Source organism: Diorhabda sublineata, chromosome 6, assembly GCF_026230105.1.
Source record: "Diorhabda sublineata isolate icDioSubl1.1 chromosome 6, icDioSubl1.1, whole genome shotgun sequence".
NCBI lineage: Eukaryota > Metazoa > Arthropoda > Insecta > Coleoptera > Chrysomelidae > Diorhabda > Diorhabda sublineata.
The window spans coordinates 6,672,702-6,692,190 of record NC_079479.1 but is presented as its reverse complement, the minus strand read 5'-3'; the positions used below and the strand labels follow the sequence as shown (position 1 = coordinate 6,692,190).

The 19,489-nt window shown below is 31.7% G+C and overlaps 3 protein-coding genes across 4 annotated transcripts in view; all 3 read right to left on the bottom strand.

Moving 5' to 3' along the window:
• The window catches only part of LOC130445994 (ornithine decarboxylase 1-like), a 28,196-nt gene extending 15,606 nt beyond the window's left edge, over positions 1-12,590 (bottom strand). The window contains exon 1 of one of the 2 annotated variants that reach the window (XM_056781944.1): positions 12,334-12,590. The gene's annotated coding sequence lies outside the window, so the exon portion shown is untranslated. The remainder of the gene's footprint in view (positions 1-12,333) is intronic. The other variant, XM_056781943.1, reaches the window with a different exon arrangement.
• A 5,346-nt stretch (positions 12,591-17,936) lies between these two features.
• LOC130445373 (methyltransferase N6AMT1) lies at positions 17,937-18,727 on the bottom strand. Its single transcript, XM_056780964.1, has one exon. It carries the CDS (start codon positions 18,725-18,727, stop codon positions 18,098-18,100), a length of 630 nt encoding a protein of 209 aa, XP_056636942.1. The 3' UTR covers positions 17,937-18,097.
• LOC130445374 (SNAPIN protein homolog) lies at positions 17,937-19,485 on the bottom strand. Its single transcript, XM_056780965.1, has 2 exons — positions 19,087-19,485; positions 17,937-18,996 (listed from the first exon to the last, which is right to left on the bottom strand). Exons 1-2 carry the CDS (start codon positions 19,236-19,238, stop codon positions 18,729-18,731), a joined length of 420 nt encoding a protein of 139 aa, XP_056636943.1. The 5' UTR covers positions 19,239-19,485; the 3' UTR covers positions 17,937-18,728.
• Between the last annotated feature and the right edge of the window lie 4 nt (positions 19,486-19,489).

The following is a 19,489-nucleotide window of genomic DNA, read 5'->3' as shown; positions in this document are numbered from 1 at the left end:
ATAGCTCGATCATCTGGAATGATATCGAAGTACACTGACTTTCCGCTCGAATCGACATCTCTTTGCAAAGGATTCTAGTAATTGCCCTTTGTCTAATCACTGATTTTTCATATTCAGATTGTTTAGATAAAATAATTTTTCATTGCAAGTAATAGTCCAGGAACCAAGGGCTTTAAACTGACACTATAACCAATAGAAATGAATTTTTGGTATACGAGCAGTTTTTCAACACTACTTTAAGAAAAAAAATTGTACTACACTCGAGCGGCTATGGAACCTGAGGAAAACTTCCGGTAAAATGTGGAAGGGGTGAAAAATTTCAATACTATGTATATGAACAAACTTGTAGACCGTGAAAAACTGCGCAAAAAGATCTATAATTGGTAATATCAGATCTACGTGTCAACAACTTGGAAAACTATAAGAATTGCGGTGACGCTCGACTAAAATCTCTAAAACTCCCTTCTTTTTGAGTCAAAAACCCCAAAGTAAATGTGATTTTGGAGGAAACTCCTTCAGCAATTGATATATACAGCTGGAAAAGTTTTTATTTGTTAACCAAAGCTGAAATACTTCTGTTTGATGAATAATTGATGTTTTTTAATTTGCTCATTTTTTCTGGTTGATGCCTTTGCGATTGACGTAAAAATATCAAAGTGTAGATTCCTGAAAAAGGCCAATTGTCATTCTAGTCCCAAGGCCCTGCTCTTTCGTCTAAAAACATGCGATAAAAAGGTTTTCATTCACTATTTTTATATTTTCCGGAAATTTTCCAAATCATATGGAAATTCAGGCCAGTTTTATTTTGAAATCCCAAGCTACGATTTCTCACACGGTGAACGGTCCGCGAAGGGCTAGGGCATGTCTCCGGGATTTGTCTTGTGAAAACTTGGTGAAAAAGTTTGTGAAAATGTGTGTTTTCATAATGTGTCACTACGAAAATGTTTACATTTGTCAACAAACATTGAAAGTGGGAGAAGTTACCACTATGCAGACTTTGTGGAATAGGGCTCTTAAAAAAGATGATGGGAGATATAAGCCAAATAAACATTTATTAACGTTGGGTGTGTACCGTATTTGTTATTAAGAATATACCAAGCGCACTAGAAATGAAAAGCTCCAGCATGATCATTCTGCATTTCCTCCAGTCAGGCCAAATTGGTGAATTTAATTTCCAACATTGTTTCTTCTGTTGTGAAAAGTTGGATAAACAGCACTCATCCAAAATTTATTTCAATTGATGTGGAATGTAAAATAGACAAATATTATGTTGTAATCTTTTGAAATACTGTTAAGTCATTAATAGAGTTTTTCCGCTTATTTTTCCACGCTCACGCGCAACAGAATTTGTTTCTTGAAGTACTCTTTAAAAACTAATTGTTTGTCAAAAAAATCATTTCTATTAGTTTTAATATCGCTCGTCGCTAAACAATACGTCTAATAAAAGATCATATTTCGGCAGGATAAGGAGCTGTTTCATCACCTTGTTCTTTACTCATTTTCTTGTATTTTTGAGGAAAACTTTGAATCGTGCCAACAAATGAAAATTCAAAGCTTTCAATTGTCCTTTTAGTTTATTTAACAGTGTTATAGTTACCACAATTCTCCTAGTACAATGTTCAAACAAATTTTTAATATAAAAAAGAAAATAGGGGCAAAATAGAAAAAAATTTGTATTACTCTGGTTTTATAATACAGTCTTGTCGCGCTCGTTGCTTTATAGCACCCCTGGCTGCGCTCGTCGTGCATTAAAAAACGCGTGCGACAAAATAGTGTCGTGTTAAACTTGTACAATAAATAACTACAGTAGAAACTCGATTATCCGGCCCTCAGTTATACGGATTCGCGATTATCCGGACTATCAACTGCGACCTATTAAATAATTGAGTAATATTGAGCCAAATTGTGAAATATAAGATATCAAAGAGTGGGTCACTTGTGACAGTGTCGATCAAGAAAATCTAGACGTGGAAAATGATGTAGAATCATCTCATTATGAAGCACTTCAGGCTATGGAAACAGCTCTCAAATGGTTTGAAAAACAAACGGAATGTGTGAGATTACTACAGCTGAAACGAATTCGTGATATAACAGCAATGAAGAGAAAAAGTAGCTTATGTCAAATACAAATTACCAAATATTTTGAACCAAATTAAACTTCTTATTAAATTATTATTATATTTGATTAATAATATCATTATTTATTAATATATATATTACTATTATTAAACTTATTTTATTTCACAAAACCCGCTTTTCTTCATACATTCGATTATCCGTACTTTCGATTATCCGAATTCCTAACGACAACAATTAGTCCGGTTAATCGAGTTTCCACTGTATTATAAAAACATATTGCGTCGTTAAAAACCAAAAAGAGAAAGATAAAAATAAAGTAGAGCAATTGTACTCTTCGTTAGAGATCAGTCTAACAAGTTACGACATGTTTAAATTGGGACGTAGGAATTTTGACATATGAAAACCGACATTACTTATGAGATACCCCTGTAATTAGATATTAACGAACCTTTTCATTATTGACAAAACATTAATACCCAATCAATAAAAAAACGTTTAAATCGTGCACATTCATTGTTTATAGTTAGATATTTCCATCCCCTTTATTACGCAGCTGATATACCACCATAATACATAGATTAGATATTAACCTTTAAATATTTGATAAGTGAATAAATTAACAAACTTAGCATAACAAATCTTTTTTATCATTAGCTTTTAACTCTTTTTGATAACTTTTGAACTCCCAAATTGGAAATTATGCAATATTTTTAAAACATTTTATAAAAAAAACACTGTATACTAAGTTCAATCATATCAATTTGGCGGATATCACTCCATTAAAAGTCGTAAGAAATGTATTTTCGAAATATACCAGGGTTGCCTTTCAAGTTTTTGTAAAAAGTGAAAAAGAAACGAACAAGTCGAAACAAACTATTTTACGAGGACAATACCAGAAGTTTCAGGGTAATCCCTTATAAACTCCATACACTTTTCGCAGCGATGTTTAATAAGTTCGATGCCCTTTTTATAGTAAGAATTTTAATTTTTTACCATTACAGTAAAGGATGTGTGAACTGGTGCATTGTTTTGATGAAAAAACACTTTCTTCTTAGCCAAAAGCGACCGTTTTTGCTTACTTTTTTCGCTCAAACGGTGTCATAATTTCGCATAATACTCGCGTTGATAGTCAATGAAAATTATAACACACGCATGCCAAAAAAGTGACGCCATGGCCTTGCCTGCAGATAAAACGGTCTTTGCCTTCTTTCAAGCCGCTTCTCCCTTTTCAGTGAATGTTCTTTTGTTTCGGGTGTGAAGTGATAGACCCACGTTTCATACATGGTTATGAAACGACAAAAAAAATCGTATTTACTTCTGTGAAACATTACCAAACTCGATGGAAGCATCTTCACGACGCTGTTTTTGTTCCATTGTGCGCACAGTTTTCTCTTGTCCAAATTTTCAGATAATATGTGATGTACCGCACTTTTTGAAATGCTGCTAAGTCACGCACTTTCAGTCGACGATCATCCAGTAGCAGTATGTGGATTTTCTTCAACATTTCTGAAGTCAGCACCCCACTTGGTCGACCACTACGATGCTGGTCTTAACAGGTAGTACGACCTCGTTTAAACTCTGCTACCCAATATTTTACTGTTAATAACGAAAGAACACTCTCACCTAGAGTAGAGTGTAGTTCAGCTTTTATATTGCTTGGGTTAACGCCTTTCAAATAAAAGTATTGTATCAAAATGAGCAATTTCTTCCATGTTTACAAATTCACTGAAATTGATAGCTACCAAACAAGTACTAAACAACGTGGCGTCTTCAAACTTGAAACATATACAGTATAGATTGTGTACTTTCTAATACCGTGGTATTTTTCAAGCAACTATCGCCATCTCTAGGCGATGCCAATTACTTCTGGGCCCATCCTCGTATTACTTTTCGAAATATTCGCCCATTTTTGCATAAGATCAAACTAAGTCTGGAAACATTTCCACTTTGAAGTTGATGTCGTAAGAAAATGATTTTGAAAGTCTTCAACAGCTTTTTGAGATGATCAAAATCCCTGTCACGCATCTTTTGTTTGATAGTGGGGAACAAGAAAATCATTATTTTTCGCAACTAAATGTTCATGCCAAATCGAATGTGGTGCGGCCTCTGCACATCTAAGAGGAGGCGTGAATATTAGCCAGAATTGGTGCACGTACAACTAATACAATACCTAACATATAAGTACATATTAGGTACTAGGCTGCATTAACTCTCTAAGAATTGAGACAATATCGACTTCAATTTAGCTCAGCAGTGTTAGATTATTTTCTTACTTTATTTTGAAGTACCCAAAACTCAACACATTGCAGTATTAATATATGAAAATGAAGTATTCCATAATATCCACTTTATATCTATACTTTATAAAAGATCTTTTAACAAAAATCAAAATAATCTCACCCGCACTCCTTATAAGTCCAGTCAATTTAAGACTTCTTTCAAAAGATCAATATATGGATGCCACATGTTTTTTCTTATTCAGTTCGCCAATATTGTGAAAAATGAAGTTCATAACTTTTGGCGGAATATCTCAAATCACTGTTTAAAGGGTCAACACATGGTTTTTCTATTTTTGCGATAAAACTAATACACGGATTAACTTCAAAGTAGAAAAGAGGTTTTAGGTATTTAAAAAAACCTACTACTTTTCAAGACTAATAAAATGATGTTCTTGACATTGAAATACGTTTTCTTTCAAATAAATTATTGAAGGAATTGGAGGTCAATTACCACAAGGTAAAGCTCATTCGCTCCACTTCAATTGCTGCGTAAGAAGTGTTTCAGGGTTTCGGCTCTAGGGGAAGTAATTCAATAGGAAACACAAAATTGCGACCAAACTCATTGCTCAACCTCTTTTCCATAATCAATATCTCCAGACAAACTTTATTCTTCTTCTTTCGTTGCCTTCTCAGTTGCGAACGTAAGCTATTGACAATGCTATTCTTATCTTGTTTACTGCGTTTCGAAACAGATAAACAGATGACACTCCAAACCACTGGCGTAGATTTTGCAACCATGAATACCGTCTGCTCCCTGGTCCCCTCTTACTATCCACTTTGCCTTGGACAATCAACTACAAAAGATGATATTTGTCATGTCTTAGTACGTGACCAAAATACTCCAGTTCCCAGTTATTTTACTGCAAAGTAGACTTCCTTCTCTTTTCCTAGCCTCTGCATATTTGCCATGTTGATGATGTGCTCCGTCCAGGATATTTTCAAAATTTTCAATATATATATATATATATATATATATATATATATATATATATATATATATATATATATATATCTATTCCAGTCTTTTTAAAATAGCCTCGGTTGTGGTCCAAGACAAGCTTTGCGCATCGTAAAAAAACAGCTCACAAACAAATAAGGTCAAATTGGACCAAATCATTTATTCTAGAGAGGAAAAGGCACTTTTAAATAACAATGTACATTTAGGCAAGTCTCTTGTCTCCTGTCTTTTCCGCCTTTAAACTGGGTCTGACGGTGTGTTAGACCCTCTGATTAATTTAGCTTTAAAAATACTGAGCAGTAGGAGAGAAACATTTTATACGTCCTTTTTATTACTCCGAAAAACAAATTAGATAAAGTTGTCTTAAGTTCAGAAACAAAAGGTATTGAGCTGATCCGATGAGATGCAACAACATCGAAACTGGTCAACGGAACCCTTTCTTTAAATTGTGTGCTATTATAGTTTAAGATCTGAAGTAAAATCGTCCGTCACCCATCTGTTCAATGGATGAAAATAATTTCTTAAGTAATTTAGTATGTTAAAAACCATAAAAAAATGTGTTGACGGAAAAAATCTTGGCCAGAATATAATTACTTAAGAATTAAAAAATATTTTTTTTTAATTTCTTCGAGGATTTTAATGAAAAAATTGTACACCAGCAGTAAGTAAAAAGCCTATCTAATATGCAAACTTGGAGTTGTCTATATTTTCTTCCTGTCTAACTATTGGGTTGCCAGGTATGAACAGGTATTTGTTAGTTATTTTCACCTAGTTGTTCAATTTATAAACATAGAAACAAGCGCTGTTTTACTGCGAAAACAATCATATAGGGTTGTCCGCAAAAAATCTGTCCTGTATGACGGCTGTCGAATTTTGAAAAATTAAATTTAAATTCTCGGGGTTCTCAAGTCATGCGGGTTGATTTTTTGCCCCCCTGTGACGCGAGCGCCATCTAACGGTCTAACGACAACTGGGCGTATTGTTGATGCGGTTTTCGTGAACAAACCATGGTAATCATAGCACCATACCTTTGCCTTTCAATTTTTTTAAAGAATTACTGAAAGATGGTTAACTACACTGTAGTTAACTGTATTCATAGGAAAGGTAAATACATTTTCAGTAAAAAATGAGTCGTAGAGTGCGACAAATTTCTATCAACAATCCAATCGCTCAAATATACTAACTGCTATTTAACATTACACCAAAATTCGTTTTTTAGTCTTTTCAAAAACCTAGATTGGTGAAAAGAAATGTGAAGGATAGTTCCAAGGACTAATTACCCATATTGCTTTTTTAACATCTACTCTACACGGATCATCAATCCATATTTCCGATGAAAACGTTCAATATGAATATAATAGAGAAAATTTTGTGTTTTTCGCACAGGAAATAATGAGACTGGAAAAGATGATGATGAAGATGATCTGAGACCCTCAATTTGATAGTTTGGTATCTAAATATCTGAAAAAAAATTCAATTACTCCGCAAATGGCGCAAATTTCAGCAGGAAAATTGAAATCAAGTGGAAACAAAGAAACACTATTCAGTTGTATATTGTTTCAACGAATAGAAAGATTTTGGGACACATAAAATGATTTAGAAAAATTGAAAGCAATGAAATTGAGAAGAAAAGTTATTCGGGCATTAAGACAAAATGTGATAAGAGTTAAATCCTGATTCGAAACGAACAAGAGGAAATAAGAACACTGTGGAATACACTAATTGCCCAGCACTAGCACACGTTTCCCTGGCAGCATTTTCACACAAGGAATATATAGAAAGTTAGAGGTGAGGAAATTGTGAGCTTCTAAACTCTTGGTCGTAAAGTTCGTGCGAAAAACTAGGTACCTCCTACTTCATCAAACTATCATCAATAGCAATCCTCCGGTACGTCCTCTCTCCACGAAACGCATCAACAACATGGCCGACGCCTTGTTGTCATGACTGCTTAATAAATGGCGCCTCGTGCACCCTAAGGATGTACGATGCTTTAAACGTGCGACAAAGGGGGCCGGAGATAAATATCCCGAGCGATAGAGGAAGAGTTCAAGTTACAAGTAGCGCGATCAGAGGATATAAGAGAATGGGCATGTTTCATGCAATAGAAAATTATGGCGATAGGCTTGTAAAGAACAATATTTTGAAGCAACTTCATTCGAAAGTACATAATATGTAGATCATTTAGGTCCATTGCCTTGTAATTTCTTTCCACTTCTTTCGGTCCCTTGCTTTTTCTCTCCAGCTCTGAATCTTTTTCTCTCTAAAATCTTCTTCTACCACTTCCCTCCACCGTTTTTTGGATCAACCTCTTTTCCTCTTGCCCTCTGGTATCATTCATGCAACTCGTTTGAAGAGTCTCGTCTTCGTCCATTCGTTCTAAGCGAGTCAGCCATTTTAACATTCTTGTCTTTATAAACGCGCTGATTGGCGACTCATTGAAAAATGTATAAATTTTATGGTTTGATCTTCTCTCCCATCCTAACTCTGTCTGCTTTCCTCCAAACATTCTTCTTAACATTTTTCCCTCCCAGATTTCCAGTTTCTGTTTAGTTTTATTCGCCATTATTTAAGTTTTAAAGGCGTATGTTAGTAGGGTGGGTCTCAACATTGTCTTATAAATATGAAATTTCGTAGATCTGGACATCTCTCTCGATTTTAATATTCTTCTAAGGCTGCCTGCACAGCTGTTGCTTTCGGCAATTCTTAGTTCGATTTGTTTATCTTCTCGGCATTTATTATCTAGTAGTACATCCAAATAATATGAAATTTTCTACTTCCTCGAATTCTATAAACGTCCCATCATGTTTATGTACTTTGAAATTGTTTTTTGTCATTCTTCCAAATTTATTCTTTACTCCTACAAACTTTGTTTTGTCATTATTGAAGCTAGATTAAATAGTACCGTTGATATATTTGGATTAACCTTTTTTCTGTTCACACTATCTTAAGCTCTCAGCTGTTTTATCATAAAAATTTGGTCGGATGTTCATCTGCCTTTTCTAAACCCTCCTGGGTACTCTCCTAACAATTTTTCTGCGTATATTTCCAATCTTCCTTTCAAAATTGATGCGAATATTTTTTATGTGACGTCTAACAATGCTTATTTTCACACAATATTTTGTTTCTCTTCTTGTAAATGGGTAATATAATGGTTTTTCTCCATGTTTCTGGCATTTTCTCGGTTTTCCAAATCTGACAGTAAAGTAAATTGAAAATTTCTTCTTTAAGCTGTTCACCGCCATGTTTTGTTTGTTCTTTTGTTACTTCATTATCTCTGAGACTTTTATAGTTTTTCATTTTATTTATCACTTCTTCAACTTCTTTTCTGTTTGGTAGGGCTGTAAGCTGATTTGCAGGGTTTTTTTCATATGCTATTTCTTCGAGTGCATTTTCGGCCTTAAGTATTTTTTTGAAATATTCTTTCCATCTTTTAATTTTTTCTTCCTTGTCACCTATAAGGTTTCCTTTATCTTTTATATATGTGTAGTACTCTTGTTTTCTTTTCTTATGTGTTTTACATATTTGTAACAATTTTTCATTTCCTTTCTTTGTTATTCTTCCTATATATTTTTTATTTTGTCTTCTAAACATTCTCTTTTTTACCTCGTACTTAGTTTCTTTACTATTTTTCTTTTATTGTTATATTCACTTAGGCTTTTCTCAAGTCTATTCTACAACATTTTTTGTCTGAGTTTCCTTTTTTTGTTGTATTTCACTGTCACATTCATCACCTAGCCAACTTTTCCTACCTATTTATCAGGATAAGCTAGATTTGAGACATTAATTTTAATTTAAAATCCTCATTCCCTGTTGCTCAATGTCATTTTGTTTTTTTCTGAAGTTGTTCTTTCTTACATTAAACGGAGATTTAGTTTAAACACAACTTTTGTAGGCCAGTTTTAGTCCAATCATTTTGATATTTTCGGGTTATTTTTTTACATTAAACTAAAATAGGAATAAAGTCATATTTCATTTTAGTCCTAACTGTGCAACTCTAAATAAAATTAACATCAACATCACATTTTACATCACTAATCAGTAAAGATATCTTCAAACTGTATGTACACCGAATTTGATACACCTAAGTACTGAATGAACTGATCCAGAAAACATTTCATTTATAATCGTTTTTGTTTTGGCTTTCCTGTGAAATTGGGGTGCGATATGTAGATACAGCTGAAATAAAGATTGATCACATTCTACACAAGATATGTAATATTCATCGTGGCATTATCACTGAAAGTAGTTATAGGCATTATTACTGAAAGTAGTTATAGTACTTTGAAGACCGGCAGATAATGTTTCAAATTATTAAAATTCTATATAGCATACAAAATATCAAAATAAATTATATCCTCTAGTCATTCAGTTGGCATGTGATTCAATGTATAATACACTTGCCTAAGGGTCTTTTAATTTTGTTACTTGATAACTCTGTGAACTCTTAAATTTGTTTTTATTGAATTGATATTTAGTTGATATTTCCCGAATCTCTTAGCTCATTTTGTGATTATCTTTTGCCATTTTTAATTTTAACAAAACTAAACAACTGTTAACTGTGACCTCGCCAGATAAAAATGTTCTGTAATTTATTTCTTAATAAATTAGAAACAATACAAATATTGCTAATAAATTACATAATTAAAAAAAACGTGACCTACAAATGGTACAAGTTTATTAAAAAGAAAAACCTGTATATATATATATCAGGAATAAAAACATTTAAGAACAAAAATAATACACATTAATATTGAATTAACTCATTTTTTGAATCTTTTCCAACAACATCTCCATCCTATATTTCATGACAGGCTGCCCTTTTTTTGTTTTTTTAGATAGTTGTCTATATTTCAATGCTTTTTCCCTTCGATATTGTTTTAAAGCTTCCTCTTTTTCAGCTTTCCTCTTTAAAAATTCTTCTTTCTCTTTTGCTTTGTCACTTTTAATCCTTTTAAATGTATCGAGAGCCCTACGGAAAGGTTTTAATTTATTGTTTCCACCCGCATCTGATTCTGAGGAAGCAGTTTTAGCAGTTGCATTATCTTCCAGTTTATTATCATCTTGATCCTCATCAGAATCTCTATATTTGGGATCATTATAAATTTTTGCAACATCAAATCCACTATCAGTATCTTTGACTTGTTTATAAAAATCTTTCAACACTGTTTTCTTCCTAACATCTTCCCATTGCTGTAATTTATATTTTTTACTGTATTTCTTTAGGCGATATAATTTCTTATCAAATGGTTTTTTCTCATGTCCTGTTTCAACTTCCTTACTACTATCGCAAGTGGCTCGTTTATTGTACAATCGTTGTTTACTAGTTTTCACAAAAAAGCCTCTATTTGTGGAAATAGCATTTTTAGCTACCGATTTGCCTTTTGTTTTAGATTTTTCTTCATCAACTCGATATTTTGCCATTATTATTTTTGTTTTAAAGCACTTGGAAAGATCTGAAAAAAATTATACTCCTCAAAGTTGATATTTAATATGGTGGACACTATTAATATCTACTGCTAAACTATCCACACTTAGTGAGGTGTTGTCAATTATTGGCAAGCAAATAAAGTTGAAAGTTCAAGTTATAATCTCCACTATTGATCAAAATATATTTGATTTTCATACAAACTGAGTTCAACTTGTGATATTAGTTTTTGTTATTTACTAAAGTAATATAATTATCATCCTTTTTGACCTATAGAATACTTTTGTTTTAATTATAAACGGTTAATGTACAACATTATTAAAATCATTATTTGAAACTTTTATTTTGACAAATATTAACCCATTTCCTTATCTGATATTTCCTAATAAATACCATAGATTCTTTTATCCTATAATTAATAGTTCATAATTTTTCTTTGTTTAAATATTCTACTGGCCATTTATAAACATTTTCAAACAATTACTTATCTTATCAATTTTTGGTTAAACTATGTTCTAATGTTTTTATAGATAAGTATGAGTTTATCACAAACTACAGTCCAGAATAAAAATAGGCTACAGAAATCAAAAATCGATAAATATGAATAGACAACATATAAATATAGTCTAATATTCTCAAAAAATATACATTATTCACTAAATCCATACAATTAAGAAAAAATATGAAGAAAATAACTCAGCAACATATACAACAGATTAGAAAAAATATAACTTTTGTCAAAAAAAACAAGATAAGAACAAAAAGGGGATCACTTGAACCCAACTTAAATAGAGACAGAAGAATTAAACTTAAAATAGTGAGATCTTATAACAGTAAACATAATCATAAAAATAAAGGTATTGAAAAATATGAGACAGAAGAGTTACAAAACATAAATGAATTTGAGAATGATATATCTAAAAAAAAACTCACAAAAGGAAACATACTGTTAATAGCAACGACCTCAATGAAAATAGAAATTGATTCAAAAATTGAAGCATAACATTTAATATATGATAGTTTGGACAGTGTTTTAAAAAATATATTTCTTATAATGTTACTTGTATGTTTATTTGTATTCTTCACCCTGTCTACAATCTACATTTTCATTAAAAGTTTATATGTACTTTTAATTATGGGACCCTTCACAACATCAGGTTACTAAAATATCTGAATACCCAGAAATATAGTGGTTGCTACAAAATTTTTTGTGATTAGAAATAGGGCTTCGGTCTAAAATAATTAAATTTTATTGCAATTAATTATATATGGAAGACACGTGGATGGTCTAAAGATAATCATAAAACAATACATTTTAAAATTCCTAAACTCTGTTGATCATAAAACAAAGTTTGTACTGAAATATTTTTATTAGTCCATATGTTAGCAGCATTGAGATGACTCATAAACAATATTTATCAACGTTATTTATGGACGTTCGTGTAATGTCGGAAAATTTCATTTTGATTAGGTATTCAAATTCACATGCTGTTATTTGAATATAAGAATTAGATAAAAGTATCGACTCTTTTGATAAACTAAGTAAAATATGAATAAATATAATTAGAAGTATATGTACATGAGATTCTTACCTTCGGCAGCCACCCTCTGGGTTCGATTAAGTTTTTCGGTGGAATCTTGAGTTTTTGATTAAACAGGTGTGTCAAAAACACGTGGGTCCTTCGTCAATCAACAGTATATATTACTTTTTTGCAGCACTTAGCAAATAACATTCCTATTTCCGTGAATATGTCCACGAAAAAGGCAAACCTAACACCACAACTGAAGTATGAAATGAAAAGTGTTTGGCATATGACGTCGATAGCTGACAAAGCTCAATGGTCATGTCATATGTCATTATTTGACGTATCTTACCACCAATGAAATGTGATAAATTTTCGTATTAATTTTATATTGGTTATGAATTTGATCAATGAATTTATTTTCTCGTAGATACAAACACAGCTTAAAGTCTAGAGCATTGCTTAATATTTTCTGGAATTTTGGAGATTATTTTCAAAATACTTTCGAGAACAATATAGCAAATACTCCACGTTATACTATTTATAACCTAGCGCATAAATTCTATTAAAAATGTTACTTTTATGATTATGTATTTAATAGCAATGAAAAATTGAGACAAATTGATGTCATCTAGTGGTGTAGACCTCAACTATTAGCTTTATGTTTTTCAAAAGAAAATGTAAATTTAAATGTTGCATATTTTTAAAGTATTTTATATAAAACAATGGAGTTTTGACAACTAACGTAAAATTAAAAATCAGTGACATGTATGTGTGTTTGTCGTATATCTGTTTCTTAAAATACCATGGTTTTTGAAACAATTTATAAATTTGACTCAAACTTATCAACATTATAGAGTGTTTAGATTTTTAAGTGTTTTAATATTTTAAGTTGAATTATGTTGAAAAACAAAAAACTAACTAAAAATGAAAGTGACTTTTCTTTAACACCATCAGAAGTTAGAGAAGCTGCTGAGATGGCCTCATTAAATTTATTACCACAAATGCCAAGGAAATTATATAATATGGCATATGAATTTGGAACCGACAAAAGGGATTATTAATAACTATAAATTAATACCATCATATTGTAAGATTACATATCCAATATTTGTCAAACTAATATATAGATTTTTCTTTTGATTATTATGGAGACATAAGATTATTATAATTTTCGATAACTATGTACTACTTTAAATGAACAATAATATATTGTATAAAATATTTGTTAGAATAAAATAATCTCGTGGCGGCAGTAAACTTCACCTTGTGAATAATAACCTACATTATACACTCGTGAATAATATACTATTATATCCTGCAGTTATTTTATAAAATGTTTCAAATCTTTATTAGGACATGGGAATAAAAGCATTAATAAATTTTAGATCACAATATTTATTAATTTTTCTTCGGATTTCACAATGTAAAAATAATATACATATTGTACAATAATTATAAATAAAACAGCAACCAGCATATCATAGTTACGGCCGGTTTCACTTTAACTAAAGGTTCCTTTAGATTAAGGGCCAATTTTACAACCTAGGGTAAAGCTGGACATCAAACTAAGGCTTAAACTGTGGTTTAAACCAAGAATAACCAGATATTGTTATGTCAGTTGTCACTCGCGCGAAAATTTAACTAATTTTCCGATATTTGTTTAAAAAAGTTGTGTACTATACAAAAATGAACAAAGAACAAAAAAGATTATGCAATTATTCTGACAATGAAGTAGTGCTAATACTTAACCTTGTAAAGAAATGCAAAGAAAACATTTCTTTTCCTTTCCTTCAACTTAGTTTTTAAAGTGAAGTGATCCCATAACCGATTTGTAACGGTCTCTTAAGTAAAGGCTTCCTTAAATAAAATTAAAAGACGGTTGGCAAGTCTGGCGGTAGTTAAAAAGTTTTTACGGGTACTACGGACAATATTCTGTACTTTTCCAATATAATTAGAAATGTCGTTAGAAAAAGAGATAAGCTGAATCGTAGAAGTTTGTGTTAAAGAGTGTTTGTTTTGTCGCCATAGCCGCATTCGTCTTCAGTATGAATACCAACGCTATCTCCACAATCTCGACCATTACCAACGCCATCGCTAGCATCAAACCTCTCAACGAAGAAAAAAAAACCGCAAAACACAAAACTCCATGGATAAAAGTATTCTCGATTATTTTAAGGCTGAACAAGCTAGGGCAGAAACAACTGAAAATCATGCCTAAAATCCAAAGAGAATATTTTTGCTGAGCTTATTGCCCGATCCAGAACCTATGTATGGCAGATAAATGAGGAAATTTAAACGAGCTGTAATGCAATTAATAGATGATATTTTGGAAGATACTACATCATCGTCAATAAAGAATTCGCAAATAACTTAATGTTTCAACAAATATTTTGAGTGTTATTAAATTTTTTCCTCAGCTGTCAGGCATTCTCTCATTACTGTACTTTTCTTGTGAATATTCGGAATTAACAAGAGCATCAAATAATGATATGAATGATATAAACCTCTCGTCGTCATTCTCGTGCAGTTCTCTCTCAGGGACAAATGCTCTACAATTGATATTTTTTTCGAAGTACGGATGCACTCAGAATCTTCCTTCATATCTTCGTTTTCTTGTAATATAAATACAGAAGAACATTGTCTGTGTAGTATTTGAATAGGTTCGTGAGAGAAGGGCCTGACATTTATTTTGAATCGATCTTTGGTGACGTGCTGTTGTGTTTTCTATTTGCCTATTTAATTCTTCAATTCAACAATTATTTTTAATCGTAAGTATTATATGTTTCACATGATTGATGCACAATTATACTAGCCGACAAGATTTTCGTAACACAGGCTAGACCTTTATTTTTCAAATGGAAATACCCGTCCAATAATAAAAAAAATACTTATTAAGCTCTAACACGTACCACTTTAAAATAGCTTAATTATCCCTGTTTATATTAGCAGGTACGTAATTTTATAAAGGGGCGGTTAATAATGGTAAATTTTATGACCGTAAAAATACCTGAACTGTATTATTCAGAATAATAAACATAAAAATTAGTATTCTGTTGAGTTTCATAGTAAGTGGTTCTCTGTTCATAGTGCAAAAAGTGGTTATAAAGACAAAAATGTCGATTCAAACGCACCGCAGTTGCAAAACGTCTCCCGACAAATTTTCCTATATTTATGGTGAAGTCGCAAGCCAGGCCATTTTCCGAAAATGTGAAAAATGCCTATTTCAAATATTTTGGTATTTTAATTGGAGATCAAGACAAGCAGTAGGCCCCTCCACGTGTGCTGGGTTAGTTGTAGCGTGTCATTGGTGAAGTGGATGAATGGGAAGAAAAAGCATGCCTTTTGCAATTTTAATGGTATGGCGGGAGCCTACTAACCATTTTGACGACTGCTATTTTTGTCTAACAAAGACTGAAGGTTATTCTAAGAAAGAAAAGTACAAGATCGAGTATCCAAATTTGCCTTCTGAAATACGACCTGTTCCCCATAACGAAGATTTACCGGTGCCGATTGAGCCTTTAGATCCGTAAAATTAAGCTCCGAAGAACAATGCACCGACCATATTTTAACTTCAAGAGCCAGTTACGGCGAGCCACATTTGATTATTCAAAGTAAATTGAATGATTTAGCACGTGATTTGGGATTATCAAAGCAACAATCTGAACTTCTTGGTTCCCGTCCCAACGAATGGAACTTGTTAGCCAAAGAGACAAAAATTACGACCTTTAGATAAAGAAATGCTACATTTTCTGCATAATACATGGAAACTTTGTTGTGAGTGTGTACGGATATTGATGGTCTAATGAAGGAACTTGATATTGAACATAATCCCAGCGAGTGACGCCTATTTATTGAATCATCTAAATACAATTCAAAAGCAGTGTTATTACAAAAAGGAAATTAAAAACCGTCTATACCAGTTGCTCATTCTGTAAAGATGAAAGAAACTTATGGAAATATTCGCTTGCTTTTAGACAAGATTACCTACAAATATAAGTGACAGATATGTGGGGACCTGAAGATGATTGGAATTTTAATAGGACTTTAGGGATGGTTTACGAAACATTGTTGTTTTATTTGTCTAAGGGACAGTCGGGCAGTAGATCAACACTGTAAAAACAAATTGGCAAGCAACACTTGAGTTTCAACCTAAAATTAGGGAGCTGTCAGTGATAAGAAGGGTGAAAGGTTCTACTAAGATATTAGAGAAAGTACAACCCCTCATAAAAAGAAAATAGTAGAGCTAATTGATATTTAAAGTGATTTTTTTAAAAGTTTTTGTTTTTAGTAAATATTAGGCATGTTTATTAAATGTAAACTATAAATATTGTCAATATATATGATTTAGAAAACATGAAATTACTTTCTTAATAAATAATAATTAAATATTTTACCAATCAATATGGTTCTATAAATGTAACAAAAAAATTTACGTCTTGCAATTATTTTTTCATATTTTTGTATTTGTATAGGTCCATTTTATCACAATATGCTATTTCTTCTTGTGTTACTACAAAAAAACAACCAGTGTTAATTATAATTGTAATAACTTTTTTTATTCCGGTTCAAAAGGTTCTTCAGAAGCTTTTTCTTGTGACATCCACAGCTTTTAAGACATTTTAATATTGTAGTTTTAGATACACATTTCCAAGCCTTGACTCTCATTCTAATTGCATGTAATACATTCACAGATAAAGCTGACTGTTGTTCCATATTTGTTACCAGTTTCCTAACAACTTCCTTTCTGTAAGCGGATTTGAAGTTTTTTATTATTGCTTGATCTAAGGGATGTAGCTTAGATGTTGTATTGGGTGAAAAAATCCTTCAATAAACTTTGCAACTCAATTATCCATTCATCACATATCTCGTTATTGACACTTGCACTTTTGCTGCTAACTTTCCTAAACACAATTTCATTACGCTTTTTAAAATTCATCAATCAATCGTTACTAGCACGAAAAGAACTGTATCCCAGTAATTTTGAAAATTCTGTTACCTTTTCGCGTAAGATAGTCCCAGATACACTTGCTTTTGTCCCAGCACTGTTTGCACCAACTGAGTAAGCTTTCCTCTAAATCAGGAAACTCAGCTAGATGCCGTCTTTTGCTACTTGCTTTTTGCAATATTCCAGCTTCATTCTTGATTATTGTAGACAAAGTGCTTGATGGTAATCCGTATTGGACTGCTACGTCTTTTTTTCATGCCTCTTTTTACTGCATTGATAACATCGCTTTTTTCACATAGAGTCAAAGTCTTAAGTGGAGTGTATTTAAAAGTATAATTGCATTATGTATTTATATTAGGAACTATTATAGTTCTCAACATTTGAATACCAAACGGCAATATTAAAAACTAGGTTGTATGTTTGATTCACTCTGTTAATAAGTTAGCATTATATTTCGGATTCATCAGTTTACCTTCTACAATATTATTGTAACACCGGTTGTGACCCCATAAAGAATAGCCAAAGTTCCTTATCAGTTCTCATGGTTTAACCCCAATCAGCTAACTGACCCTTGGCACATTAACTGAAATAGCTTTTTCTCAGGTATCATGGACATCATTTGCCAACACATGATTTTTCATACGTAACTTTGATTGTATGTAATAACTATTCAAAATTATATTGTCAGCAATTATGTTCCACATTCTATTTAAAGAATAAATAATTTTATGATTAAAAGATTCTCTTATTGTTTTATTAATTATCTATATATCTATAAGTGCCTTAGGTGCTAATAAAAAAAAATAAAATGGGGTAAATAAATGCATGAAAAAGAAGCTAAATTCCCATATCTGTGAAAAAAAATGTTCCATCTGAAAGGTTAATTTAAAAATCTATTCTACAGAATTTATAAACAAATAAATGTTCTCCTGGTATTTTTCTCTGCATAACCATTTGGCTTTTAAAGCCCAAAACATCCATATATTTCACTATTTCTAATGGTTTATTCTCCTTTAACAAAACAATGTAGCAAGCACCTTTTTCAGACAGTAGGTCAGGTAAAGCTTGTAGTAATTCATTTGTAATTTCTGTACCATTATACCCTCCTGCCCAGGAACGGTTCAGACCTTTCCCAGATAATTCACATGGTTCTGTAACTACATAGGGAGGATTGAATAATATCACATCAAACATATTTTTCCGAAAATTATGTAAAAGGTTCATTGTGATACATTCCACATGTGTATTATTTAATGTACTTGTTAATTTAGAAGCTAAACAACATTGTTTATTTATATCAGTTGCAAAATATGAGCAAGATTTTTGAAATAGTTGGTGTAATGCACTGATAATGACTCCACTACCTGAGCCTATCTCAACTGCAATGCTAGGTTGCAAATTTTTTAGATATAAATAGTCAGATTCAATTGCATCTAAAAACAAAAATGTGTCCTCACTTGGAATGTACACATCAGGAAATTGATCTAAATTATAAATTGGTGTATGAAGGCTCATATTAACTTGATACACTATTTTGTGGTTCTTCAATATTTTCTACAGCCGCCTTTCTCTTCAAAATCTCTTTATCCAAGTTATTATGCACTTTAGTTAATCTTTCCTGTGTACTTTGCAGAATATTCGTCAATACTATCACTCTTTGTTTCGCATTAACAAGTTTTTTAACGTAAATATCCAAGTCCACAGTATTTTGTTGAGTTTCTGAAATTGACTTCAATTCTTCACTGAGACTTTCAATGCATTGTTTGAGTTCCAATTGAGAGATCCTACGAAATATAAATCTTGTTTATCGTATTCACTATAAAAATTTCGTTCAATAATCAAAAAATACATTTATATTTGGAAAAAAATATCACCTTGTTGCACGAACTCTTTCATCTAATTGATCTACTGTAGGTTTTATAAGTCCCATTAAACCCTCAGCGAGGGTATCTCGTGTAGGATTATCACAAAAATTTTCCGTATTATCTTCCAAAGATGTTACAGTACTTTCAGAATCTATATCCATTGCTGGTTTCGTTAATTAAAAATAAACTGAAGTTAGGTGTTATTCACATATGTCTTAGTTGTAGATTTCACTTAGGTAGCCGACAAATGAAAAAGGGCAGTGTATTAAATCAATACTCAATAATGTGTATGCAATTATTCTAAAAAAACTCATCTGTAAATATGTGTTTTATCTATATTTTTTCACCTGTACAGAAAACAACGAACATAAGTATTACCTATTTATATTTTAGTTACTAATAAAAATATTAT

What these genes read in the sequence shown, in the direction of transcription:
- LOC130445373 (XM_056780964.1), bottom strand. Translation starts at nt 18,727, where the DNA reads ATGAGCCTTCATACACCAATTTATAATTTAGATCAATTTCCTGATGTG.
- LOC130445374 (XM_056780965.1), bottom strand. Translation starts at nt 19,238, where the DNA reads ATGGATATAGATTCTGAAAGTACTGTAACATCTTTGGAAGATAATACG. An exon ending in GAAAGAGTTCGTGCAACAAG is followed by an intron (nt 18,997 to 19,086) that starts GTGATATTTTTT and finishes TATATTTCGTAG; the next exon opens with GATCTCTCAATTGGAACTCA.